The 22,373-nt window shown below is 49.5% G+C and overlaps 1 protein-coding gene across 4 annotated transcripts in view; it reads right to left on the minus strand.

Annotated features, from left to right (window-relative positions):
- Window positions 1-22,373, minus strand: part of LOC121151720 (clusterin-associated protein 1) — a 54,715-nt gene that overhangs the window by 19,101 nt on the left and 13,241 nt on the right. For 2 of the 4 annotated variants that reach the window (XM_040973455.1, XM_040973456.1), the window contains exons 7-12: window positions 21,441-21,574; window positions 17,010-17,151; window positions 15,301-15,373; window positions 13,321-13,428; window positions 10,020-10,075; window positions 7,181-7,587 (exon numbers count right to left, since the gene is read on the minus strand). In XM_040973455.1, coding sequence (XP_040829389.1) covers window positions 7,438-7,587; window positions 10,020-10,075; window positions 13,321-13,428; window positions 15,301-15,373; window positions 17,010-17,151; window positions 21,441-21,574 — 663 coding nt within the window. In that variant the 3' untranslated portion in view covers window positions 7,181-7,437. Of the gene's footprint in view, window positions 1-7,180; window positions 7,588-9,738; window positions 9,796-10,019; window positions 10,076-13,320; window positions 13,429-15,300; window positions 15,374-17,009; window positions 17,152-21,440; window positions 21,575-22,373 lie in introns of those variants that run through there. The other 2 variants (XM_040973454.1, XM_040973453.1) reach the window with 2 other exon arrangements.

Consider the following 22,373-nt stretch of genomic DNA (forward strand, 5'->3'; position numbering starts at 1 on the left):
CACCTCTCAATTTAAGAAGTACTTCTAGGGGCAAGTGCTGTGGTGCAGTGGGTAAATCCACCTTCCTGAAAGGTTGGCTGCTCCACTTCTGATACAGCAGCTCCATGCTAATGTACCTGAGAAAGCAGAAGGCCTAAGTGCTTGACTCCCTGCACCCATTTGAGAAACCATGATGCAGCTCCTGGTTTTGGCCTGGCCAAGTCCCGGCCTGCCTGCATGCCTGAGATGCAGCAGCGTGAAGCAGCTGAAAATTCTCCCTGCCCATCAGTGGCCTTCTCCTTAAACCCATAAGGTCCCGCAGACCTACCTCAGCCCTCATTTTCCTGGGACCTCTAGCCAGGAAAATGTCTGGCTGCCCAGGAAGCAGAAGGGCCTGGAGGATGTTCCCGTCCTCAGGCCAATCTCTCTACTGCTCCCTGCCATGGCCCCACCTTCCACAGCAGCCTGCTTCTGGTTCTGTCTTTCCCAGGTTGAGCAGCATGAATTCACACCTCCTCCGGGGAGCTGTGGCCCTCAGCTTTTTCAGCACCAATCCCTCCAACTATTTCTCATGCTCCAAACAACCTGATATTCTCCCACATCCCAGCTTCCACTCAAGTTTCCCTTAGTCCAGTGGGTTGATCTACCCCCTCTGGAATTTCTGTATTCTATCCAACAGGTTAAACAAGAAGCCTTCCTTCTTCGTCCAGCAAGCAAGTACATGCCTTATTCTGGATACGGTTGACTCCAGCCCCGGCCCCTGCTGGTTCTTGCTCCCCTAACTCTGTTAACAGACAACTGGGCTGAAACTCCTTCACCTTCAGTCTCGCTTCAGTGTAACTCCCACATAGGCCCTGTCAATTCTCCTCTGGGTGGCCCTTCCAATGTCTGAGTCCAGCTCTGTTGGCACTGTGAGCTCTTCCTGCTATGCTGACACAGCTTGCAGCAATTTTTTAGAACAGTCTTTGATCTCTGGAGGATGCAATAGTCCTGTAGCACAAAACCCAACCAGCTCCTTAGCAGGAAAAAGGAGGCTCCTTTGCTCCCCACTCCCATGCACTCAACTCTTAGTGTCACTGTGCCCTCCATTCAAGGCTGGGTCCTTGGCCAGCTCTGAAGCTTGCTGTGCCAGACAGGCAGAGCTGCCTCTTACTCCAGGGTCCCGGAAACCGCACAGCACCCCCAGCATGGCAGGTACCCAGCTGCAACACGGCAGGACTTTGAATGTCTGTGGAATGGGAGAAATAAGCGCCAGGAAGCTCATCTACAGCACAGTGATCCTCTCACTGAGGCCCAGACTGCGGGTGACAGAGCACCGGGTGTCCCAAACTGCTACTTCACAATCACTACTTCTCAATATCCTATGCTCACTCTTGGAAAACAGGGAATCAACCTGCCCATCAATGCACCACTTCTCAACAGTGTACCCCACCTAGGAGGCACCAGGACCCCTTTTCTACATCTATTTGACATGCAGTCTTCTCTCCCCCAACTTGCTACCATCAAATGCAGTGAACCAGAGAAGGACTTCTTTCTGTGGCCAGGGACATGGCAGAGTCACTGGTCCAACGCGCACCAACTAGAGCATGGCAGGAAGGAGGATTCCCGTCCACACAGAGAGGATGTCTGCTCCAGGGAGGGAGCATCACCTCCAGCTCCCTCCCCACAGCATCAATATCACATGTGTCTGGTTAACCAAACTGGACAGTTTCCTCTTTTTTCTTTCATTTTTAATGTTGTTTCACAGTTAATGTGGGTCCCTAATTAGGGTGGGGAAGGCGAGGTATGGCAGAAGGAGGGTGGGACAAATGTTTTTAATTTTTTTTCCTCTATTTTCTTCTGTATCTGCTTGGGGTGGGAGAGAGAAGGGGGTTATTCCTTGCTGCCAAACTACATCAACACCTGGGGGACTGTCATTTGATATCATCTAGACACCCTGATGTGGGGAAGAGCATTCTGAGAGTGTCACTTGAGTGGTTTTATAATTCTGAAACACTGGTCTCACTGCTCCAGGGTTGAGAAAATCTTTCCAAGACTTATTTGTTGACAAAGTCCACCTTAGTACATCCACAGACCCAAGAAGATGCTACAAAGCTTGGCCAGGAGAGTTGTCCAAACTGTTGAGCTTTCCATCCTTGGATGACACACTCGACATACTCTACTGGCCTAGATGAGCTGTCATGTTCTCCGTTTGCTTTGGGCATGCTGTCCACTGCACAGGCATCAGCAGCTGAGGAGGCCCAATCCTGATACATGTACTTTAAGATCAGATCTCATATTTTGTGATTTTTCCCTGTGACCAGGGGTTGAGTCCAGTGGTCTAGTTGGAGAGTCCCCCAAGAAACCTTGTCTGGGGTGACCTCAGACCTGACTCTTCTGTATGCTAATTAGTACAGGGTCCAGATTAGTTCATCACACGCATCAGTCTACACACATACTGATGAATGCAGCTATCTGGTCAGTTCCACCCCCAGCCTCACCTCCCACACAAATTGACTGGTACTATGGCCTAGCTCAACCCAGCCCTACACACACCAGTGTGAACTGGAGCCTTGTGGGGGTGACCCCATTAACCCCCACCAGGCCCAACCCCTAACTCCAGTTCCTGCACATGCCTGCATGTGCAGTATTTAGTCTGGCTCAGCTCACATGCCTCCAGTTCTCATACACACCTATGCATGCTGCAGCTTAGCTCAGCTCAACCCAGACCCAGCCCACACCTAAGTCGACAGGTGCTGTTGCCTTGTCCAGCCCACACTGCCCCCAGCCCCGGTTCTCATACTTATCTGCAGGAGTTGCAGCCCAGTAGAGGAGTGTCAACAGTTCCCTTACTAGGCCCACTCTCAGCCTCACATCTTACACTTACCAGGGGGTACTACAGTCCTGCTTTAACATGACTTGCACCCAGTCCCAGCACTTGCCAGTGAATGCTGCAGTGAAGTCTGGATGACCTGCACTTATTCTAGTTCTTGCGGGCCAGCAAATGTGGTGACCCTCCCCAAGTCCCAATTCTCAGGCTCACCAGTGGCAGCTGCAGCTGCGGTCTTGCAGGGCATTAGCTGAAGTTCCCCAACTAGCCTTGCTCCAAGTCCTAGATCTTACATGTGCTGCTGGACTTTGTGGCACAGTCTGGCATGGCCTGCCTCAAGCCAGCCGGCAGGTGCTGCAGCCTGGTTTGGCCCTGGCTGCCCCAAGTCCCAGCTCATGCTGGTGGGTACTACAGGCTTTCCCAGCCCAGCCAGCTCTCAGTCCTAGCCCTAATGTGAATTGGTGGGTATTGCAGCCCAACCTGGCCCAGCCTGCACCCCATCCTAGATCTCATACCTGCCAGTGGGTGCTATGATATGGCCCAGCCTAACCTGCCCCTAGACCTGGTCCACATGTAGTCCAAACTGGCCAAACTGGCCTGTGCTGCCCCTAACCTCAGCTCTTGGGCTCACCAGTGGGAGCTATAGCCTAACAGGGGAATTCCCCAAGTTCCTGTATCAGACCAGCTCCCAGCTTCAGATCTTGTGCAGTGGTGGGTGCTCAGCTCAACTTGACATAGCCCACCTCCTGTCTTGGTATCCATCAGTGGGTACCGTGGCCTTGCTCGACTGGTCTGCACCCATTCCAGCTCTCACCAGCATATGCTACAGCCCAGCCCTACATAGCCCACCCCTTGACTTGGCTCTTATGTGGACCAGTGGGTACTGCAACTTAGCCCAGCCTGCCCCACACCCACCCAGGCTCTTGCAAGTATCAGTGGGCACTAGGGCCTAGTCAAGTATGACCTGCCCATGGGCCCAGCTTACCCACATGCTGACTAGTGCTACAGCCATATTCAGATCAGTCTACCCTCAACCCTATTCATGCACTCACCAATGGGAACCACAGCCTAGAAGGGAGTACCCTTAGTTCCCCTACCAGGCACGCTGTCAGCCTGGATCTTGCACATGCTGGTGGCTCTGACCCAGCCTCAGCACTTGTCAACAGATGCAGCCTAGCCTTGCCTGGTCCACCTCCAGCCCCAACTCTTGTGGGTGGTACTGTGGCACAGTCCTGCATGGCCCCCATCCTTGGCTCTCATGTAAATCAATGGGTGAATTAGCCTGGTCCAGCATGGCCCACACCCCATTCTAGCTCTCATGTGTGCCAGTGGGTGCTAAGGCTTAGTCTAACCCAGTCATAGCTTGTGCTTACCAGCTTAGGAGAATTCTTCAAGTTTCCCTACCAGGCCTGCTACCAAACCCCAACTACCCCCAAACCTGATCCTCAGGTATGGTAACGGGTGCTGCAGCCTAGACCAGCCCAGCCTGCTCCCAATTCCAGTTCCCATGAGTGTTGGTAAATTCTGTGGTCATGCTTAGCTTGGTCCATCACCACCCCTAGCTTTCATGTAAGCCAGTGGGCACTGCAGATCCACAGGGCTGAACCCACATATTCCCTACAGAATCTGTCCCCAGAGCTGGTTCTCTCATGTGCTTATCAGTGTCATGGCCCTAGCCTTGTATGGTCCATTCCCTGCCCCGACATTCACTGGCAGGTACTGAGGCCTAGCCCTGTGAGGCAAGCCACCCAGCTCTAGCTTTCATGTGTGCCAGTAGGTGGTAGACGATGCCATCTGACCCAGCCCAGATCCAGACATGCCCTCAGGTTTCTCCTCTCTAAACTACTTGGTCTTAAATTCCCTAATTTACCTGTGAGTGCAGTGGCCCCCCAGTCTGTGGAAATTTCCAGAAGTCATTCCATTCCTGTAAAGTACTCCCTTGGTACGGCTCCGACTTTCACACATCCCCAAACCTCCTTCCCTGGGCCCTCCCCACTCCACTGGTGTGGGCCCTAGGGTTTTCTTCCAGTGGGACCTGCAGGTCCCCCTCCCGTATATCTTTTTTTTTTTTTAACAAGCAAGTATGCTGGCACACTGGCATAGTTAACACCAATTTAGCATTAGCCAGGCCCAGAATGCCTGCCAATTACTGGCTGCTTTTCTTCCAGCAGTGTTAACACTTTCCTGGGTACAAGGCAACCCCAGCAAGCAGTTGCCTACAGCTGGGGGTTTCCTTTCACTGGTGCCATTCTATATGTTAAGAGGAGACCCTGTATTTCTTGTGTTAGTCTTCAGATTTCTCGGACTTTACAGTTGACAGCTAGCAATACCTTTGCATTTTCTGTCAACTTAATGTATTTGTTTGAAGGGCAGAATGACAGACAGAGGGATAGTCTGTCTGGATTCATTCCCCACATGGCTGCAATGACAGGGCTGGGCCAGGTTGAAGCTAAGAGCATGGAACTCCACCTGGATTTCCATCCGTGGGTCGGGGACTCAAGGACTTGGGCCATCCCTTATTGCTTTCCCAAAGGCATCAACGTAGGGGAGCTGGAGCCAGAAGTGGAGCAGCTGGCATTTGAACTCACATTCTGGGACTCCAGCATCAAAGGAGGCAGCTTAACCACTGTGTCACTGCACTGACCCCAGTGTACACATTTTAAAGCAATTTGGGCCTGGCAAGATGACCTAGTGGCTAAAGTCCTCACCTTGAACACGCCAGGATCCCATACGGGTGTTGGTTCTAATCCCGGTAGCTCTACTTCCCATCCAGCTCCCTGCTTGTGGCCTGGGAAAGCAGTTGAGGACGACCTAAAGCTTTGGGACCCTGCACCCATGTGGGAGACCCGGAAGAAAATCCTGGCTCCTGGCTTCAGATTGGCTCAGGTCCAGCCATTGCAGCCGCTTGGGAAATGAACCATCAGATGCAAGATCTTTTTCTCTGTCTCTCCTCCTCTCTGTGTATCTGCCTTTCCAAAAAAATAAATAAATCTTTTTTTTTTTTAAAGCATTTCAAAAAGTTCTTTAGCTATTAGTGAAACAAAGCTGGGGGATTGGGTATTTACTCAGCAAGTAAGCTGCCTGTGCCCCACTCCTAAGCATACACTTGATTCCCTGCTCAAGCCCCTGACTCCTGACTCTAGCTTCCCACTAATGCAGAGCCTGGGAAGCAGCAGTGATGGCTCGGATAACTGGATCCCTGACTCCCACCGAGACTTGAATCACGTTCCCAGTTCCTAGCTTCAGCCAGTCCAGACCCAGGCGTGGCAGGCATTTGAAGTAGTAATCCAAAAGATGCAAGCTCTCTGCCTCGTTCCTCTCAAATAAATAGAAGTAACTAACAACACACCACGCTGCCATCAATGACCAGAATGCTAGTTTTTCAGACTCAATTACACAATCTTTAGAACCTGAAGTCTGCCCTACTGCTTGGTCAAAACCAAATCATGCTGGTCCTGGACAGGTCACGACAGAAGTACTCCTGCATTAATACTGACCGTTAAGTTCACACAATTCCTTGTTGACAAATTACTGCTCAAACCAGGAAGGACCATGCCAATGGGAGTCATGGCACCCAGTTAACCCAGGGAGGAAGAATTGTCTATAAACAGACAGGAGAACATGGCCTCTGCCTACAAGGGTACCCATTGATATAACACTCAGCTTGGGGTCAAAGAGCATACAAGGAAGACAGAGAAAAATTTATCCAGTTTTTAAAGCACACGTCAGACTCAGGTAAACAACATTCGTGAGGCCCTGGGCAATGTGGGACTCTTCAGTTCCCAGCACTCCCTTCCAGCGCATGGTTGCCATGTGGCTCAGCGACATTCACTGCTGAACTAGCTGAGTGCTGAGAGCCAGAGAAGAAGGGGTCCCCCACATGACACTGAGGGAGAGGATAAAGCTGCCTACAATTTACATGGCACAAACCTATGAAGTTGTCTTGAATAAGTATTTCTAAGTTATGAGTGCAAAGAATTTTATTTCCAAGGAAAGCTTTAATAAATCAAAACCTAAATTCAATACATTCATTAGAAGACAAGTAACTTCACAAAGCTTCTGACTTCACAACTGTAAGGCAAATGAGCAGTCTGTGCTACTCACATCAAAGCAAACAAAAGCAAACTCCACTTCCTTCCCATCTTATCACCACACGCGCATTCCTCCATGCTGCTCCCTGACTCACTCTGGTTTATTCAAAGAAACGGGGACCTGACCAACCTTTTTGCTGAATTGGTTCCTTCCCTTAAGGAGACACACTGGTGGTGACCAGTGGGACACCGCCCACGTCCCTGCTGGTGGGGCCAGAGGCCTGCCACACCTGAGACAGGTTCCCGTGGAGAAAGGCGCGGGAGCAGCTGAGACTCAGCTGTGGAGTTCCTGTCCCAAGGGTGTGGATCGCTGAGAACGCCAGCACTAAGCAGGTGGCAGGAGATAAAGAAGGCAAAAGCAAGGCTTTGGGGTTTGGGACAGTTCTTATTTAAACTCTGTGGAATCCACATGTGGGAGGCAAAAATGCAAGAACAAATAACTGCATTAACAGTGACAGGTCCAGCTGGTATAGGGAACAGAATACACGTCCAGTTCCCAGCCTTCCCATCTTCCATTTACCTACAAGCCTGAAGTTTGTAACGTGCTTGGCAAGGGGGTCAGAAGTCATTGTCACTTTCATCCAGGGGCTCAGGCTTTCGGACCCTTCGGCTGGGCTTAGCCGGTGACATAACAATGCTCTCATCTTCCAAATCATCATCATCTTCTTCATCATCTTCCATGTCAATCTCACTGTCCTCCGAGTCATCCTACAGGGAAAAGACAGCAAAATGCAACAGGGGTCCCATCTCACCACTGAGACCTTCCCTTTGTCTGACAGACTGGCCTATGCTTCTCCACTAGAAACTCAAGGAATAAAAGCACGATCAGCAATGGAGAAGCTGCCGGGCTGTGGGGCCTGAGAAGAGGACTGTGGGCTGTGCAGCGCTGGATGGAACACACCCAAGAAGCATGGCACCCCAGTGTGCGTCAGAGCTGGCAGCTGCAGGGCTGGCTTTCCCAGGTCCTCAGGAGCACCCCATACCGGCTCTATCTGGGTGGAAGATAGAAAGCAACACAGGCAGTGGGTATAAGGGGTGAAATGAAGAGCGAGCCTTCTCTAGGTCCAGGGTGACCAACCTCGTCTGTTTCATTGCAAGCTCTGTGCTACATGTAAACCAGCAAGGCTGGCCACCTCCAGCCCCTTTCCTGACAGTGAATCTAGATGCTGTAACCTTCTTACAAAAGCCAAAAACATGAGCCTGCTGCCTCTCTTGCCACTGTGCTCCTCTAGCAGAACTCCTCGAGTTGCTGAACTTACTGTCCTCCCTGGTTCCCCTGTATGCACCTGCTCATCAGCCTCCTATCACACCAATCCCCACGACTGCTCCGGCTCAGAATGAAACTCTCAGGGAAGTTCTGATGACGCTTGGCCTGTGGGCCGCACCTGACACAGCGTCAACACCATGGCTCTCAGGTCACATCTCCAACCTCCCCGGGCTTCAGTTATGACAGGTCACTGACTCAGGCATGGGAACGTCTCACAGATAATTCACCCAAGGAACATCCAAGACCAAACCCTGACATGCTCTGACCCCTTCTCAAGGGGCCTCAGCTTAGAAAACAAAGCCCTGTGTTTTTTGCTGACCAAGTCTCTCCCTTTCCCTGACACTCATGTCAATTGATCAACACAATCATGTGATCCTGAAAACATATCCAGCTTCTAGCTGTGGCTCACAACCTTTATTACCACTGCTGGAGGCTCAGCTGTGTTCACTTTTGACCTATACCAGGACCATGACAACTCCTGGGCTCATGGTTCTCCAGCTCCTTTCTGCCACACTCATTCCTCACTGCATCCTGTGAAGCCCTCCCCAGTACAACGCTATACCCACTATGCCCACCACAGCCACCTGCCTTTCTCAGGCCTCCAATATCCCCGCATCAGAGAGCCCTGACTTCACAGAGAAGTCTCCCCAACCCCTTCCTGTCACTCCTTATCCCTCAAGTCTGCTCTGCTTTTCATTCTACTGCAGTCCTGGTATGGCTGGTGTGAGCCCATGCTGAGGGCTGGGCTGTTTCCACCCATGCTGTGTCCCCACCACCCTGGACACATCTGGCCGATGACCAGCTCCTGAGAGATGCACATTCTGTGGCTGGGTACTATTCCAAGGAGGACGTGCAGATGCAGGCTCTTGGAAAAGAACGGGCATCGAGGAGGCACTGAGCTCTGCAGCTCGCTGCCAGCTCATCCTCACAGGAGAGCCGACTCCACTCTCCAGGATCCTATGCTGCCAGACAGAGGAGTCAGATGGACGGGAGCTACTTAATCTCACACCTGCCTGGTTGGAACCATTCATTTCCCAGGTGCTTTCCTGGTTCCTCTAACATGTCTCCCATGAACACGAGACCCATTTTCTGAGCTACCTTGTCTGGTGGGCCATGTCCCACACTGTAGTAGAGTTGGCTTGGGACAGGCCAGCACAGTCACCTCTGTGCACAGGTAGCGACTGCAGAAAACAAAGGCTGAGAGTGAGAGAGCATTAGGTTTCTGACTCAGTTACAAGTCAGCAAAACTTGAGGTGCTTCGGGTCTGACTCAGTCTCCACCTGGCTTCCCTGAGGCCCTGGTCACGGGAGCATCATCTCTATGTTCCTCCTCCAGAACGGGCATAGGAGAGGACTGGCCTGGAACCCTGGTCCTGTGTCATCCCTTCATGCCTATGTCATGCTTCAACTGTCTGACGACCCCCCAGTCACAACCTTCCCTGTCTTCTGGCTTGATGCTGTTCTTGTCCCATCCCAATGATCCCTTCTCAGGAGCGGCTTCCTGCCCAGGAGAGGGGCAGCAGTCTTGGGCGTGCTCTCTGTGGGCCCCGAGTGGGCAGACACACCAACAGTCAAGTCAAAATGAAAACCAACCTGCTTCTTGGAGCTGGAAGTCTTGGATTTACCTAAGAGTGCGGGTGCTGCTTCCATCTTTTGAAAGCAAGAATGGAAAGAACAGTGAGAAGGCGAAAAAAAGTATAACAAGCACATGCACGTGGACAGAAATACAGCATCAGTGAGCAAAGACAGGAGGCTGGCTCCTTCAAGGCCAAACTCCGAGCGGGGCTGACAGCAAATAGATCCCGAGCTGCTGGCAGCACCTCAGCCCAAGACCTGAGGACAGGGACCCACTAATGGGGTAGGCCAGGACTCACGTCGTCATCAGAGTCGCCACCCTGCATGGTGCCCACGATGTGCTTGTTGGGTCGTCCTGAGGGGGCAGGAGGGGAATCAGGAATTAGTCATGAAATCCTGGAAAATGGCATTACATGTTTGCTTTCCCTTAGAAAGGTTGGCAAAAAAGGAAGAATAACACTAAAGAATACATGCAAGTACAACCAACTAATCAGAACCACAACTAGTCAAAATGGAATTTCTCTGAGTCCTACAAAGAAAACAGGAAATCAGATATAAACACAAAATCATTAAAGAAAGGAATGTGTTGAGACAGTATTGTAGCCCAATGGATGGACAGCCACATGAAATACTGACTGGTTCTAGGTCTGACTGCTCCACTTCGCACGCAGCTCTTTGCTAACACACCTTGGCAGGCAGGGGGAAGACGACCAAGTACTAAGGATCCCAACACTGTGCAGGAGACCAGGATGGAGTCTCTGACTCCTGGCTTAGTTCTATTATGGGCATTTGGGGAGAAAACCAGTGGATGAAAATTCTCTTTCTCCTTGTATCTATCTCTCTCTGTTGCTTTGCCTTTCAGATTAACCAATAAATAAATCTGAAAGAAAACACACATGTAATCTATAAATGCTTTGGGGAAAAACAGTCACTGAACTCTAATTAGTTTTCATGCAGAGCAACTATTGCAAAAATTATTCCACCTTTATGGATTTCTATGTGGATTCTGGTTTGGTTTTTAAATAGGTTGCTTTTCAAAGCTCCTCATTATCGGAGGTGTCTTCTATTCCTCCCATGGAGGTCAAGAATGCTCAAACATGGCTACTGCTAGAACTCTGGGGCTGTCTTCCAAGTGAGGGGACCGTTAGGAGGGCAGAACTGCACCTACACGGGAGGCCCAAGAAGGAGCTCGGCCTGAGGAGGAGCCTGTGTGGGTGGCACAGAGAGCAGCTGGCTCAGGGCAGGCCTGGAGGGACGACTGAGCACCAATGACGAAAACCCTCTACAGTCCCACAAAACGTAGAACACATGTCGCTTGGAGCCCTTGCTTCCAGGCCTGGAAAAGGACCATGTGACTCCAGTCTACAGGCCAAGTAACCTAGAGAATTTAGGAGAACCCACGCTCAAATTAAGTGGTCTTGGGCTAATTGAACATGTTTTATGTATGGCTTCCACCCATCAACTTAAGAGTCAAACTTAATAAATGCTATGTCATGAAGCTACTACAGAATCTCAAAAAAGTAAAAGGAAACTAGGACACCTAATTAGCATATCAAAAAGAAGCATAATAAATGAAGACCACTGAGCTGGGACTAAAAGAAAACAGTTAACAATAAAAGTTTATGCCTGAAGAGTTGCTTAGATCTGGAGACCTCTGCAGACTTCACTGTCTGAGCATGCCTAAACCAAAAACCCCAAAATCAACATTTTTTGAGTACTGAGCTACTAAAGAAATTTCATATTTCAGAGCTTTTCAGATTAGGTAGCTTAACTCACACAAAATGATGAAATGAAGATGGCTTTAGCCTTGAAATGTATTAGCTATATAAGAAAATTGTGCAAAACATGGACAGGTGGTAGATAACAAATCTTTTTAAGAAAAAAAAAAAAACAGGGCAACTGGATAGCACCTATTACAATAAGATTTTACGGAATCTTTGACCTAAAAGTTCCATTGTTAATGGTGCATCTTAAACACTGACAGGGGCTGCAACCACGTGCCGTGCTGGCATCCCCTACAGGTGTTGGTTCATATCCCAGATATTCCACTTCCAATCTAGCTTCCGGCTAATGGCTTGGGAAAAGCAAGAGAAGACGGGCCAAGTGGTTGGTTGGGTCTCTGCACCCATCTGGGAGACCAGGGTGATGCTCCAGGATTCTGGCTTAAATAAAGCCCGGTCCTGGACACCTGTGGGCATTTGGGGACTGAGTCAGTGGGTAGAAGATTTCTCTCCCCTTCTCAGTCACTCTTTCTTTTTTAAAAAGACTTATTTCTTCTTATTGGAAAATCAGATATACAGAGAGGAAGAGAGACAGAGAGGAAGACCTTCCATCCACTGGTTCACTTCTTATGTGGGTGCAACAGCTGGAGCTGAGCCAAGCTGAAGCCAGGAGCCTGGAGTTTCTTCTGGGTCTCCCACACACGAGTGCAAGACCCCAAGGCTTTAGCCCGTCCTCAACTGCTTTCCCAGTCCACAGCAGGGAGCTAGATGGGAAGCGGGGCTGCCAGGATTAGAACTGGAGCCCATTTAGGATCCTGGTGTGTTCGAGGTGAGTGCTTTAGCCACTACACTATTGTGTCAGGCCCAATTCTGCCTTTCAAATAAACAAATAAATCTTCAAAATAATAATAGGGACCAGTGCTTTACTTCAATTGGCTAATCACCTCAAAGAGCTAGGATCCCATATAAGTATCGGTTTGTATCCTTGCTGCTCTATTTCCCATCCAGTTCCCTGCTTGTGGCCTGGGAAAGCAGTAGAGGATGGCCCAAAGCCTTGGAACCCTGCACCCACATGGGAGACCTGAAAGAAGCTCCTGGCTCCTGCTTCTAATCGGCTCAGAAGTATAATAAATAAAGTTTATATATTCTATAAACAAAAGAAGTAGCCACTGTGGCCACTTGGAGAATGAACCAGTGGATGCAAGATCTTTTTCTCTGTCTCTCCTTCTTTCTTTAAATCTGCCTTACCAATAAAAATAAATAAATCTTTACAAAGTAATTACAACAAAAACTGAAAGGAAGATGCAGAATCCTACACATAGTTTCATCCCACATAAGTTAAAGAACTTTCAGGCCATCTTGGCGCCTACATCTGGCTGTGTGTATGTGTGAGTGTGTGCACACATGCATGGAAGGCAATCTGCAGAAAGGCCGCCAGCACACACAGCACTCTAGGGTGGGAAGGGACAGGCCAGGCCCTGCGGGAACAACCACATCTGTTCAACTGTGTTGCCTGAATCTTTTACAACAAAAGAAACCAGAACATTTTTGAAAAGCCAGTAGTGTTCATCTAGGCTCTTGTGCTGCACATTAACTCTGGCCACAGGCATATAATGAATGGCGCTGAGGGCAGCTCCAGTTCCAGAAGTGAAGCTTCCCAACACAGGCAGGGGCCCCAGGTCTATGCGATGAACCTCAAGGCCCGGCCTTGAGTGGGGCAACCACATTAGTGCCAAGATGACCCAGAGCACTGTGAGAGCCTAAGCACAACAGCAGTGGTAGACCCGATGTCACTCACTACACACAGGTGGGCTCCAGCGTGAGCACGGCGTCCTGTGACGCAGGACATAGCGAGAACGTGTGAAGTAAGCTGCACTACCTTGCATGAGCACCTCCATCGCCGTCCGCGGCTTGCTCGGCCGCCTCTCTTCCACCTCACTGTCGGACTCGTCGTCCTCCTGGATGTCTATGTCTGAGTCATCATTACCTGGCAGGAGCACAAGGAGGCAAAGCACAAGAGGAGCTCTGTCACTGCAAAGAAAACCAAAACCCACTTGGGTCCAAGACAACACAGGGACAGAACAGAACCCTGAGATGTGAGTTCTGTGAGCCACAGAATGTCAGTGCATCCCTCAAGGGCTTTAATATAACCAACCTGGAAATCACCATTTCCCAAAAAGCTTTAAGGAACAGTTAGGGCTTGGTGCTGTAGTGCAGCTGGTAAAGCTGCTGCCTGGGATGCTTTATGGCCACCAGTTGGAGTCTTGGTTATTCCATTTCTAATGCAGCTCTCAGTTATGGAGGCTGAGAGCAATGGAAGATGGCCCCTGCCAACCAGGCTGCCAGCCTTGGCCTAACTCAGCCGCGGCCACTGTGGCCATTTGGAGAGTGAACCAACAGATGCTTCTCTGTAACTATCTCTCTGTAAGACTTTTCTTTGTAACTCTGCCTTTCAAATACAAAATAAATCTTGAAATAAATTCAGCTTGGCAACAGGCTGATCCTCCAGCTTGTGGCATCTTCATTCCATACCAGTGCTAGTCATGTCCCAGCTGTTCCATTTCTGATCTAGCTCTGATTGTGGCCTGGGAAAGCAACAGAGGATGGCCCAAGATCTCAGAACCCTGCACCCATGTGGGAGACCCGGAGGAAGCTCCTTGGCTTTGGTCAGCTCAGCTCAGCTCTGGCCATTGCAGCCACTTGGTGAGTAAACCAGCAAATGGAAGAACTCTCTCTGTCTGAAGTCTGAGTTCAGTAGGTAAAGCGAGCCTAGTGAGCAAGACCCCAGTATCCAGCCTTGCTCACTACTGGGAAGTGAAGGCTGGACTGCTCTTGGTGTCAGTTGACCTGAAACCAGAAAGGAGAGGAGCTGCTTTGGTAAGAGGGGCCTCTCAGCAGGCTCTGAAACTCACTAGAGACAGCCCAGAAAACAGACAGACAGTAAGATGCAGAAGGAAATGGCAGATCCTGATGCTTCAGGTTTAGATCCTTAATACAAGAGGGAATAACAGATCTCACCCAGAAAAAGCCATCAGCAAGAAGTCCAGTCCAATGTGGCAAAGCTGTCAACTCAACAGCCAGACCACGTGCCCCTGCTGCTGGCTCGACAGCACAGGGAGGCTGGCAGAGAGGAGTGTGAGTCAGCTGCACAGAGCACTCCTTCCAGGACCCAGGCCTACGCGCTGGCACTGCCTGCCTCTCTACCCGCGGACACCTTGCCGAGTGAGTCCGCATAACTAGGGACATTCTGAGCGGGCAGGGGGGACTATCATTACACATGTGGGCCCTCCCCTGCGTGCCCACTTAGTTCCAATGCCTATTTGCCTTCAGCATGCCAAGCCAAATTCTCTATTGTAGTTACAAATAATTCTAACTAAATGTATCATTTAAACAGGGCACATATTACTACAATTAGCGCAAGAACCAAATGCACTTTAACCCCTATGTAATTTAAACCAATCTCTTGAATGGACTTAAAAGGTACCTCAGAAACTGCCTTCTGGGGTATTTCTTTACCTATAATTATGTTTTGCACATTTAAAAATTCAAAACAGCAGATCCTACCACAACAAAAGAAGAGTTGAAAGAAAATACTTTTTAAAGCAAAGGTAGGGCCTGGCGGCGTGGCCTAGTGGTTAAGGGCCTCACCTTGAATGCATATGATCCCATATGGTCTCTGGTTCTAATCCTGGCAGCTCCACTTCCTCTCTATCTCTCCTCCTCTCTATATATCTGACTTTGTAATAAAAATTTAAAAATAAATAAATAAATAAAGCAAAGGTAAAAAAAAAACTGGTATGATAATTCTCCCAGGTAGCAGAGGGGGCCCAAAGAAGTCTCTGGAGAAAGCTTGCCTGACCTCCAGCCTTGAGCAGCCGCCTCTCCTCCTCCTTCAGCTTGTTCTGCATCAGGCGCAAGGTGTTCTCAGCCTCCTGTGGAAGATGAGGAGTGAGGCTCAGAAGAGGCAGCCCCGCTGGGGACTTGGCTCTCTACACAGTGTGACACGGCTGAGTGTAACACTCAGAACCAGTGAGAGTGAAAGGAAGGGGAAGAGAACCAGCACCAGCAGGTCCAGTCGGCCACACACTGTGGGAGGTGCTCCTATACGACTCAGCATCACCACGTGAGTACATGGGACAGCAGCACAACAGACAAGGTTTGATGGCACAGGTACAGCCTCTGACTCCCCGAGAAGCAAGTATGGGTTTTAGGGCCCAGTGCAATGGCTCTGTGGCTAAATCTCTGCCTTGCAAGCGCCAGGATCCCATATGGACACTGTTTCATGACCCGGTTGCTCCACTTCCCATCCAGCTTGCTGCTTATGGCCTAGGAAAGCTGTGAAGGATGGCCTAAAATCTTGGGATCCTCATGTGGGAGACCAAAAAGAAGCTCCTGGCTCCCGATTTTGGATTGGCTCAGCTCCAGCTGTTGTGGCCACTTGGAGAGTGAAACAGCAGGTAGAAGATCTTTCTCTTTGTAAATCTGATTGGCCTTTCCAATAAAAATAAATAAATAAATATATATATATATATACACAAAATATATATATATATTTTAGTAAAAAGATGTATTTCATTTGAAAGGCACGGCATCAGGCAGGGCAAGAGACAGAGGCAGAAAGACATCTTCCATTCACTGGTTTACTCCATAAATTGCCGTAACAGCCAGGGCTGGGCCAGGCAGAAGCCAGAAGCCTACAACTACCTCTGGGTCTCCAACACAGACCCAACAGCAAGACCCAAGCACTTGCGTCATCTTCCACTGCATTCCCAGGTGAATTGGCAGGGAGTTGAACTGGAAACAGAGCCACTGGGATGTTCTGATATGGGATGCTGGTCACACTGGTAGCTAGCACATGTCCACACATCAGTTCTGCTGGTCATCCCTGGACAACACAGTGACTCCACGTCATCCCAATGCCAAGTCTGTACAACAGCCTACCTAACTCAAAGTTGTCAAGAGTGTGGCAAAGAGGGACATGGTATGCTACCTTGACCACAGAGTCTCAATGACTACTCTTGGTAAAGATGAACCATGCCTAAAAGATGTGGTGACAGCGTGTTCCCCGTTCCCTGCTCAGAATTCCACATATGCCAGCATCTGGAATGTTCTCTCCTGAAAAGCATGGGTTGACAGGAACTGGACAGCTGGTCAGGTGGGTTCTGGGTCACTCATACTTGTTTTCCACAATCAGTAAACCTCTACTCCTCTCTATAAAGCAGTCTCTAATGAATTATCTTGGGTGACTCAGTAACTAGGGCTTGAAAATAAACCTTAAATGAACCAATGAAGCAAGTTTTTGGAACTGTCCTCAAGATCAGCTCAGCCGTGCAGTGCACACTAACCCAGAGAGGGCAGCAAGCCCGGCACAGCTCACGTGCTGTGGGACCACACGGCTCCCACGTGACCCAACCCGGATAACCTAACACAACCGACTAAGCCGGGAGGTAAACACGAGGCTTCCAACAACAACTCCAGACTATGAGGGTGACATGTGCGAGTGGATGTCACCAAGTACAAAGCAATAGACCAAAAGGAACAGGCTGTTTGGACAGGCTGAGTGCTTACCTCAAACCTCTCTTGCTCCATTCTATGATGATCTTCAAGTTGTTGTTCTAGGTACGCTAAATTTCGAAACTTCTCGAGATAAATATCATACTGCTTTTGCAATTCTTCCTCAATCTTCTCATACTCATCCATAAAGGCAGGCCTAACGCGACAAAGCAGTAAAGGATTAAGCACACACTGGAGTTCAAACCTGCTCTTCAGCTTCCAGAACTGTTCTGGCCTTCCTTGGCAGGGCTGATTAGAGAAGGCCTTCACTCCAATCACTTTCCTTTTCACCCCTAAACAGTGCTTCTTCTTCTTCTTTTTTTTTAAATTGGGAAGTCACATATACAGAGGAGGATGAGAGACAGAGAGGAAGATCTTCCGTCTGATGATTCACTCCCCAAGTGACCGCAATGGCTAGAGTTGCACCCATCTGAACCCAAGACCCCAGAGCCTCTTTTAAATCTCCCATGCAGGTGTAGGGTGCCAACGCTGTGGGCCATCCTCGACTGCTCTCCCAGGCCACAAGCAGAGAGCTGAATGGGAAGCAGGGTCACCAGGATACAAACTGGTGCCCATACGGGATCCCAGTGTGTGTAATGCAAGGACTTTAGCTGCTAGGTTACTACACCAGCCCAGGTGCTTCTTTCCAAATCACAAAAATGTGCCCTTGATAACAAACTGAAATGATCCAGAAGGCATGAAGTCTAACAATCACTTACAATCCCAACTCCAGGTATAAGCCCTTAATTCCCGATACACATTTTTCCAAACTTTTCTGCACATACAGATCGGAATTAGCTGTCAACAGCCATACCACCCTGAATGCACTCGATCTTGTCTGATCTCAGAGACTAAGTAGGGTCCAGCCTGGTTAGTACTTGAATGGGAGACAGTAATTAACTTTCCAACAACCCCAGCTGCAGACAGCTGCCTCAGCTGCCTTGTACCTAGGTAAGCATTCCACTGCTGTGAGAAAAGCAGCTAACAGCTGGCTGGCATCCTGGGCCTGGTGAATGCCAAATTTGTGTTAACCATACCAGTGTGCCAGCATACTTCCTTATTCTATTCAATTTTTTTAAAGATATGTAGGGGGCAGATGCCTGCAAGCCAGCAGACGGGTCTGGAGACCTGTGTGTGAGTGTGCGGGGGCCTTGTGTAGTCAGGCAGGCCTCAGGCTGCCACAGCAAACTGCTGAAAGACTGGGGGCCTGTGAGCTAGCGGGCATGAGGGGCTGTGGATTGCTCAGAGAAGGTCTGGAGATGTGTGGCAGGGAGGACTGCTGAGGGAGAACATGACAGGTAAGGCATGATTTTTGGGGGACTTCCACCAAACCAAGCTACTAGAGTTGCAGGTAAACAAGGGGGCTGAGACCGGTGGTTTAGAGCAGGGAAACTGGAAGACCTTTTGAGGCCAAATCAGTACACCAAACCATATGAGAAACCTGAGTTGGGTTTGTTGGTATCGACCACAGCCTACCAGTGCATACAAAAACCATGGCTGGGGGCCCACCTGGCAGGGCTTGGCCACAGTACCCACCAGTGAGTACTGAGGCAGAGTGTTAGGCTGGGCCATGACACTAACCAGCTCATGAGAGAACTGGGTCTGGAGCAAACTGTGGGAGATCGTGGGCTCACCACTGAGGACTCCCACACCAGCTGGTTTGCTCAAGGTTGGGGTAGTGATGGGTTGAGCTAGATATGATCATGGTCATGGAACTCACCAACACTCATAGGTGCTGGGATTGGGAACACGCTGGGCTGGTCCAGGCTATAGCACCTGTAAGCACACCCAACAATAGGGTGTGGGGCAAACCGGCCACAACATCCACCAGCACACACAAAGGTTGAGACTGGGGGGCAGACTGTGCCAGGCAAGGATCTAGTAATCACTGGCATGCGTGAAATCTGGGACTGGGAATGGGCTGTTGAGAGAACCCCCCTGGTAGGCCATCACTCCCGCTGCTGAGTACGAGAGTCAAGGCTGGGTGTTGGTGAAACTGGGCAAGGCTGCTTTACTTGTTGGCAAATATGTGGGTTGGTTCCGGGAGTTTATCAGGCAGGGCTGGGCCAAACCATAGCACACTGGCATTCACAGGAGCCAGGGTGGGGTGTGAACCTGCTGAGTTACACTAGGCTATCACACCTACCAGTTTGCATGAAAGTGAAGGATAGAGGCAGGCTGGGTAGGGCTAGGTTGCAGCACCCACCAATGAGAGTTGGGACAAACGGTAGGGAGTGGGGTGCAGGCCAGGCCAGGCCAATCAGGCTGCAGCATCTGAGGGCAAAGGTCAAGATGGGGGATGGGTTATTCAGCGCTGGATTGGAATAAGCACTGGCACACTCAGAATCTGTGGTTGGGAACAGGCCTGGTCGGGGAGCTAAGGAGATGCCCTGGCTGGGCTGTGGTTCTCTCTGGTGAGCATGACAGCTGGAATGGGGACAGCGAACTAGACTGGACATGGCTATAGCATTCCTTTGCACTGTGGACTGGGTCTAGGGTGTGTCAGACCAGGTTAGGTTCCAGCACCTAGTTCCCAGAAAAATGAGGAATTCTTTGTTCCAAAGCATTACTATAAAACCAGTGTAAGAACCAGTGCAAAGTACTTCAACAACTATATTACTGTGACAGTATAAAACAGTGAAAAATAGTGATAAAAGTTTGGAAATAAGAAAAGAAGAACGTGGGTCCAGCACAAAAGTATAGCAGCTAAAGCACTAGCCCTAAATGTGCCGGGACCCCATATGAGCGTTGGTTCTAATCCCGGCGGCCCCACTTCTCAACTGGCTGATGTCATTTGAGGAGTGAACCAGTGCATGAAAGATAGATCCATTAATCTCTTTCCTCTCACCTTTGTCTTTCAAATAAGTGGACAAATTAATCTTTTTGCAGAAGTCCCATGAACGTAGGTGTTTTGAGCCCCTCTGACCCATGACTATTCTCTGAAAATGTGTTCCCAGTGAGGTCAAGTCAGCAAAAACATCTCACTGACCAGTGAGGAGTCATCAAAATCTAGAATCTATTCAAACCACGAGATGGGAGTATGTTTCTGTTTCCATTTGTTTCTGGCAAGATCTTCCAAGAACAAGTCTCATGTAACTTTCCCCATCTGGATTTACTTATTTTGCTTTGCATTCCAAGAAGTTATAAAAGCTTAAAGAATTTAGTGGTTTTCCAGACAAATTAAATGCAGGAAAGAGGAGTCAGGCAGTCTGCTCAGTGGACCAAGCAACACAGGCACGTTTCGGGACAGAGATGCCTCTGAGAGGCCTTCTCACTGCTCTGGCACTTGGTCCCTTCTAATCCCTCAGTCTCTGTCCTTCCTTCCTTTCTTTTTGTTTGTTTTGTTTTACTTTTAAATATTCATTTATTTAAAAGAGTGAGAGACAAAGAGATCTTTCATCACTCATTCGCTTCCTGGATGGTCACTATGGCTAGTACTGGGCCAGGCCAAAACCAGGAGCCCAGAACTCCTTCCAGGTCTCCTACATGGCAGCAGGGCCCCAGCACTTGGCCATCTGCTGCTTTCCCAGGCACACCAGCAAGGAGCTGGGTGGAAGCACAACAGAAGTGATGCAGGTGTCACAATGGTAACTTAACTTACAGCACCACAGGCGAGAACCCTCTACTTTTTGGTCCCCTATTTTTAATTTGTTCATTTGAGAACCAGAGAGAAAGATGGATAGTGAACTTCCATCTGCAGGCTCATGCCTCAGATGTCTGTAATGACTAGGATTCGGATAAAGCCGAAATTTCAACCCGAGTCTCCCTTCTGGGTGACAGGAACTCAACTAGTTTAACCATTAATGCTGCCACACTGGAAGGAGAGTGTGCCAGGAGCCGGAAGTGGACAGGACAAGACAACCAGGCACTCAGATACGGGGTGCAGTTGTCTTAAACCAGTGTCTTAATTGCAAGCCTAAATGCTTGCCCCTTTATTTCTAAAAATGTATTTTTTAAACTAATTTTTAAAGATTTATTTATTTTTATTGGAAAGGCAGATATACAGAAAAGAGAGACAGAGAGAAAGATCCTCCAGTGGAAGATGGCCCAAGTGCCTGTGCCTCTGCACCCATGTGGGAGAGCCAAAAAAAACCTTTCACTTCTGGCTCTGGACTGCCCAGCTCTAGCTGCTGTAGCCAACTGGGAAGTGGACCAGCAGATGCAAGATCTGTTTCTCCCTCTTACTCTCCCTGTAACTCTCACAAGTTAATATTGAAAACAAAACACTAACACATGGTAATTATACATATTTTGGGGGTACAGCAACATTCTATTCATGCAAAGGATGTTTCATGATCAGGCCAGGGTAACTGGCATATGTGTCCCCTCGACATTTATCTTTTCTTGGTGTTGGGAACGTTCGTAATCTCCCAGTTGCTCAGAAACAGCCCGTGAACTGTCGTCAGCCCTCGTTCCTGGTCTAGCGTATTCTCGTTTCACATTTACCTGACGCTCTGCAGGGTCTGGAGACGCTTCCGATTTCTTTCCAGTTCTAATTTCCTCTTTTCAATTTTGGCTTCTAAATTAGCTTCATCAGAGGCCACATTATTGAGCAGGTCCTTTGTCTTCTGAACCTGCACCTGCATTTGACAGGAAACAGAGACAATATGTCAGTGAGGACCACCACTCTGACTCCTGAGAGGAACTTTCCAACTCTCAGCTGTCAATATCATGCAGAAAGCACTACAGTAAACAAAGCAAAAAGGATCCACCTAACTATTTCCAAGAGGAAAGTCACAGAGATCCAAAAAAAAAATCATTCACCAGGATCCCATATGGGTACATTTCTACCCAGAGATACAAAGATGATCGATGTCCAGACCGACAGAGAGAGAGGTCTGACATCTGCCTGGAGTGCCTGCATGTGACTGGGCACATATCACCAGGAGCCAGTGGCTACCCTTGGCAGCAATCAGGCGGCTCCTCTGGTCAGAAACGGCCACTTTCAGAAAAGCTGTTCCCACAAGTACACTTGAACTGGAAGAATGCGAAACGACCCGTGGTGGGCTCAGCCCTGACCCACAGCCTGCTGGGACTGAGAGAAGAAGGTTCCTCTCCTTTCCACTCCAGAGGAGCCACTCTGCTGGTAAAATCAGTGGCAAGGCTGTGCAACAGGAGCCCGGACAGCAGGCTGGGCAGGAAAGGGACAGGGCCGGGGCCAGGGCTGGCAGCCACAGACATCTCTGCTCTCTGAGAGTCCACGGGAAGCAGTTGTGGCCAAAGCAACACATGGCATCCTCACACGGGTATGCCTGGGAGGCTGGTTCAGGCAGGAGCCTGGCAGCTCAGAGCTCCTGTCTGCTGCAGCAGGAGTCCGGCTGCATCCCCAAGGTGTCTTCCCATCCCAGATGGTCCCCCTGCAGGGCTTGGTACAAGAGC

This window comes from Ochotona curzoniae, unplaced genomic scaffold (genome assembly GCF_017591425.1).
Source record: "Ochotona curzoniae isolate NIBS_2020 unplaced genomic scaffold, NIBS_Ocur_1.0 contig_2321, whole genome shotgun sequence".
Taxonomy (NCBI): domain Eukaryota; kingdom Metazoa; phylum Chordata; class Mammalia; order Lagomorpha; family Ochotonidae; genus Ochotona; species Ochotona curzoniae.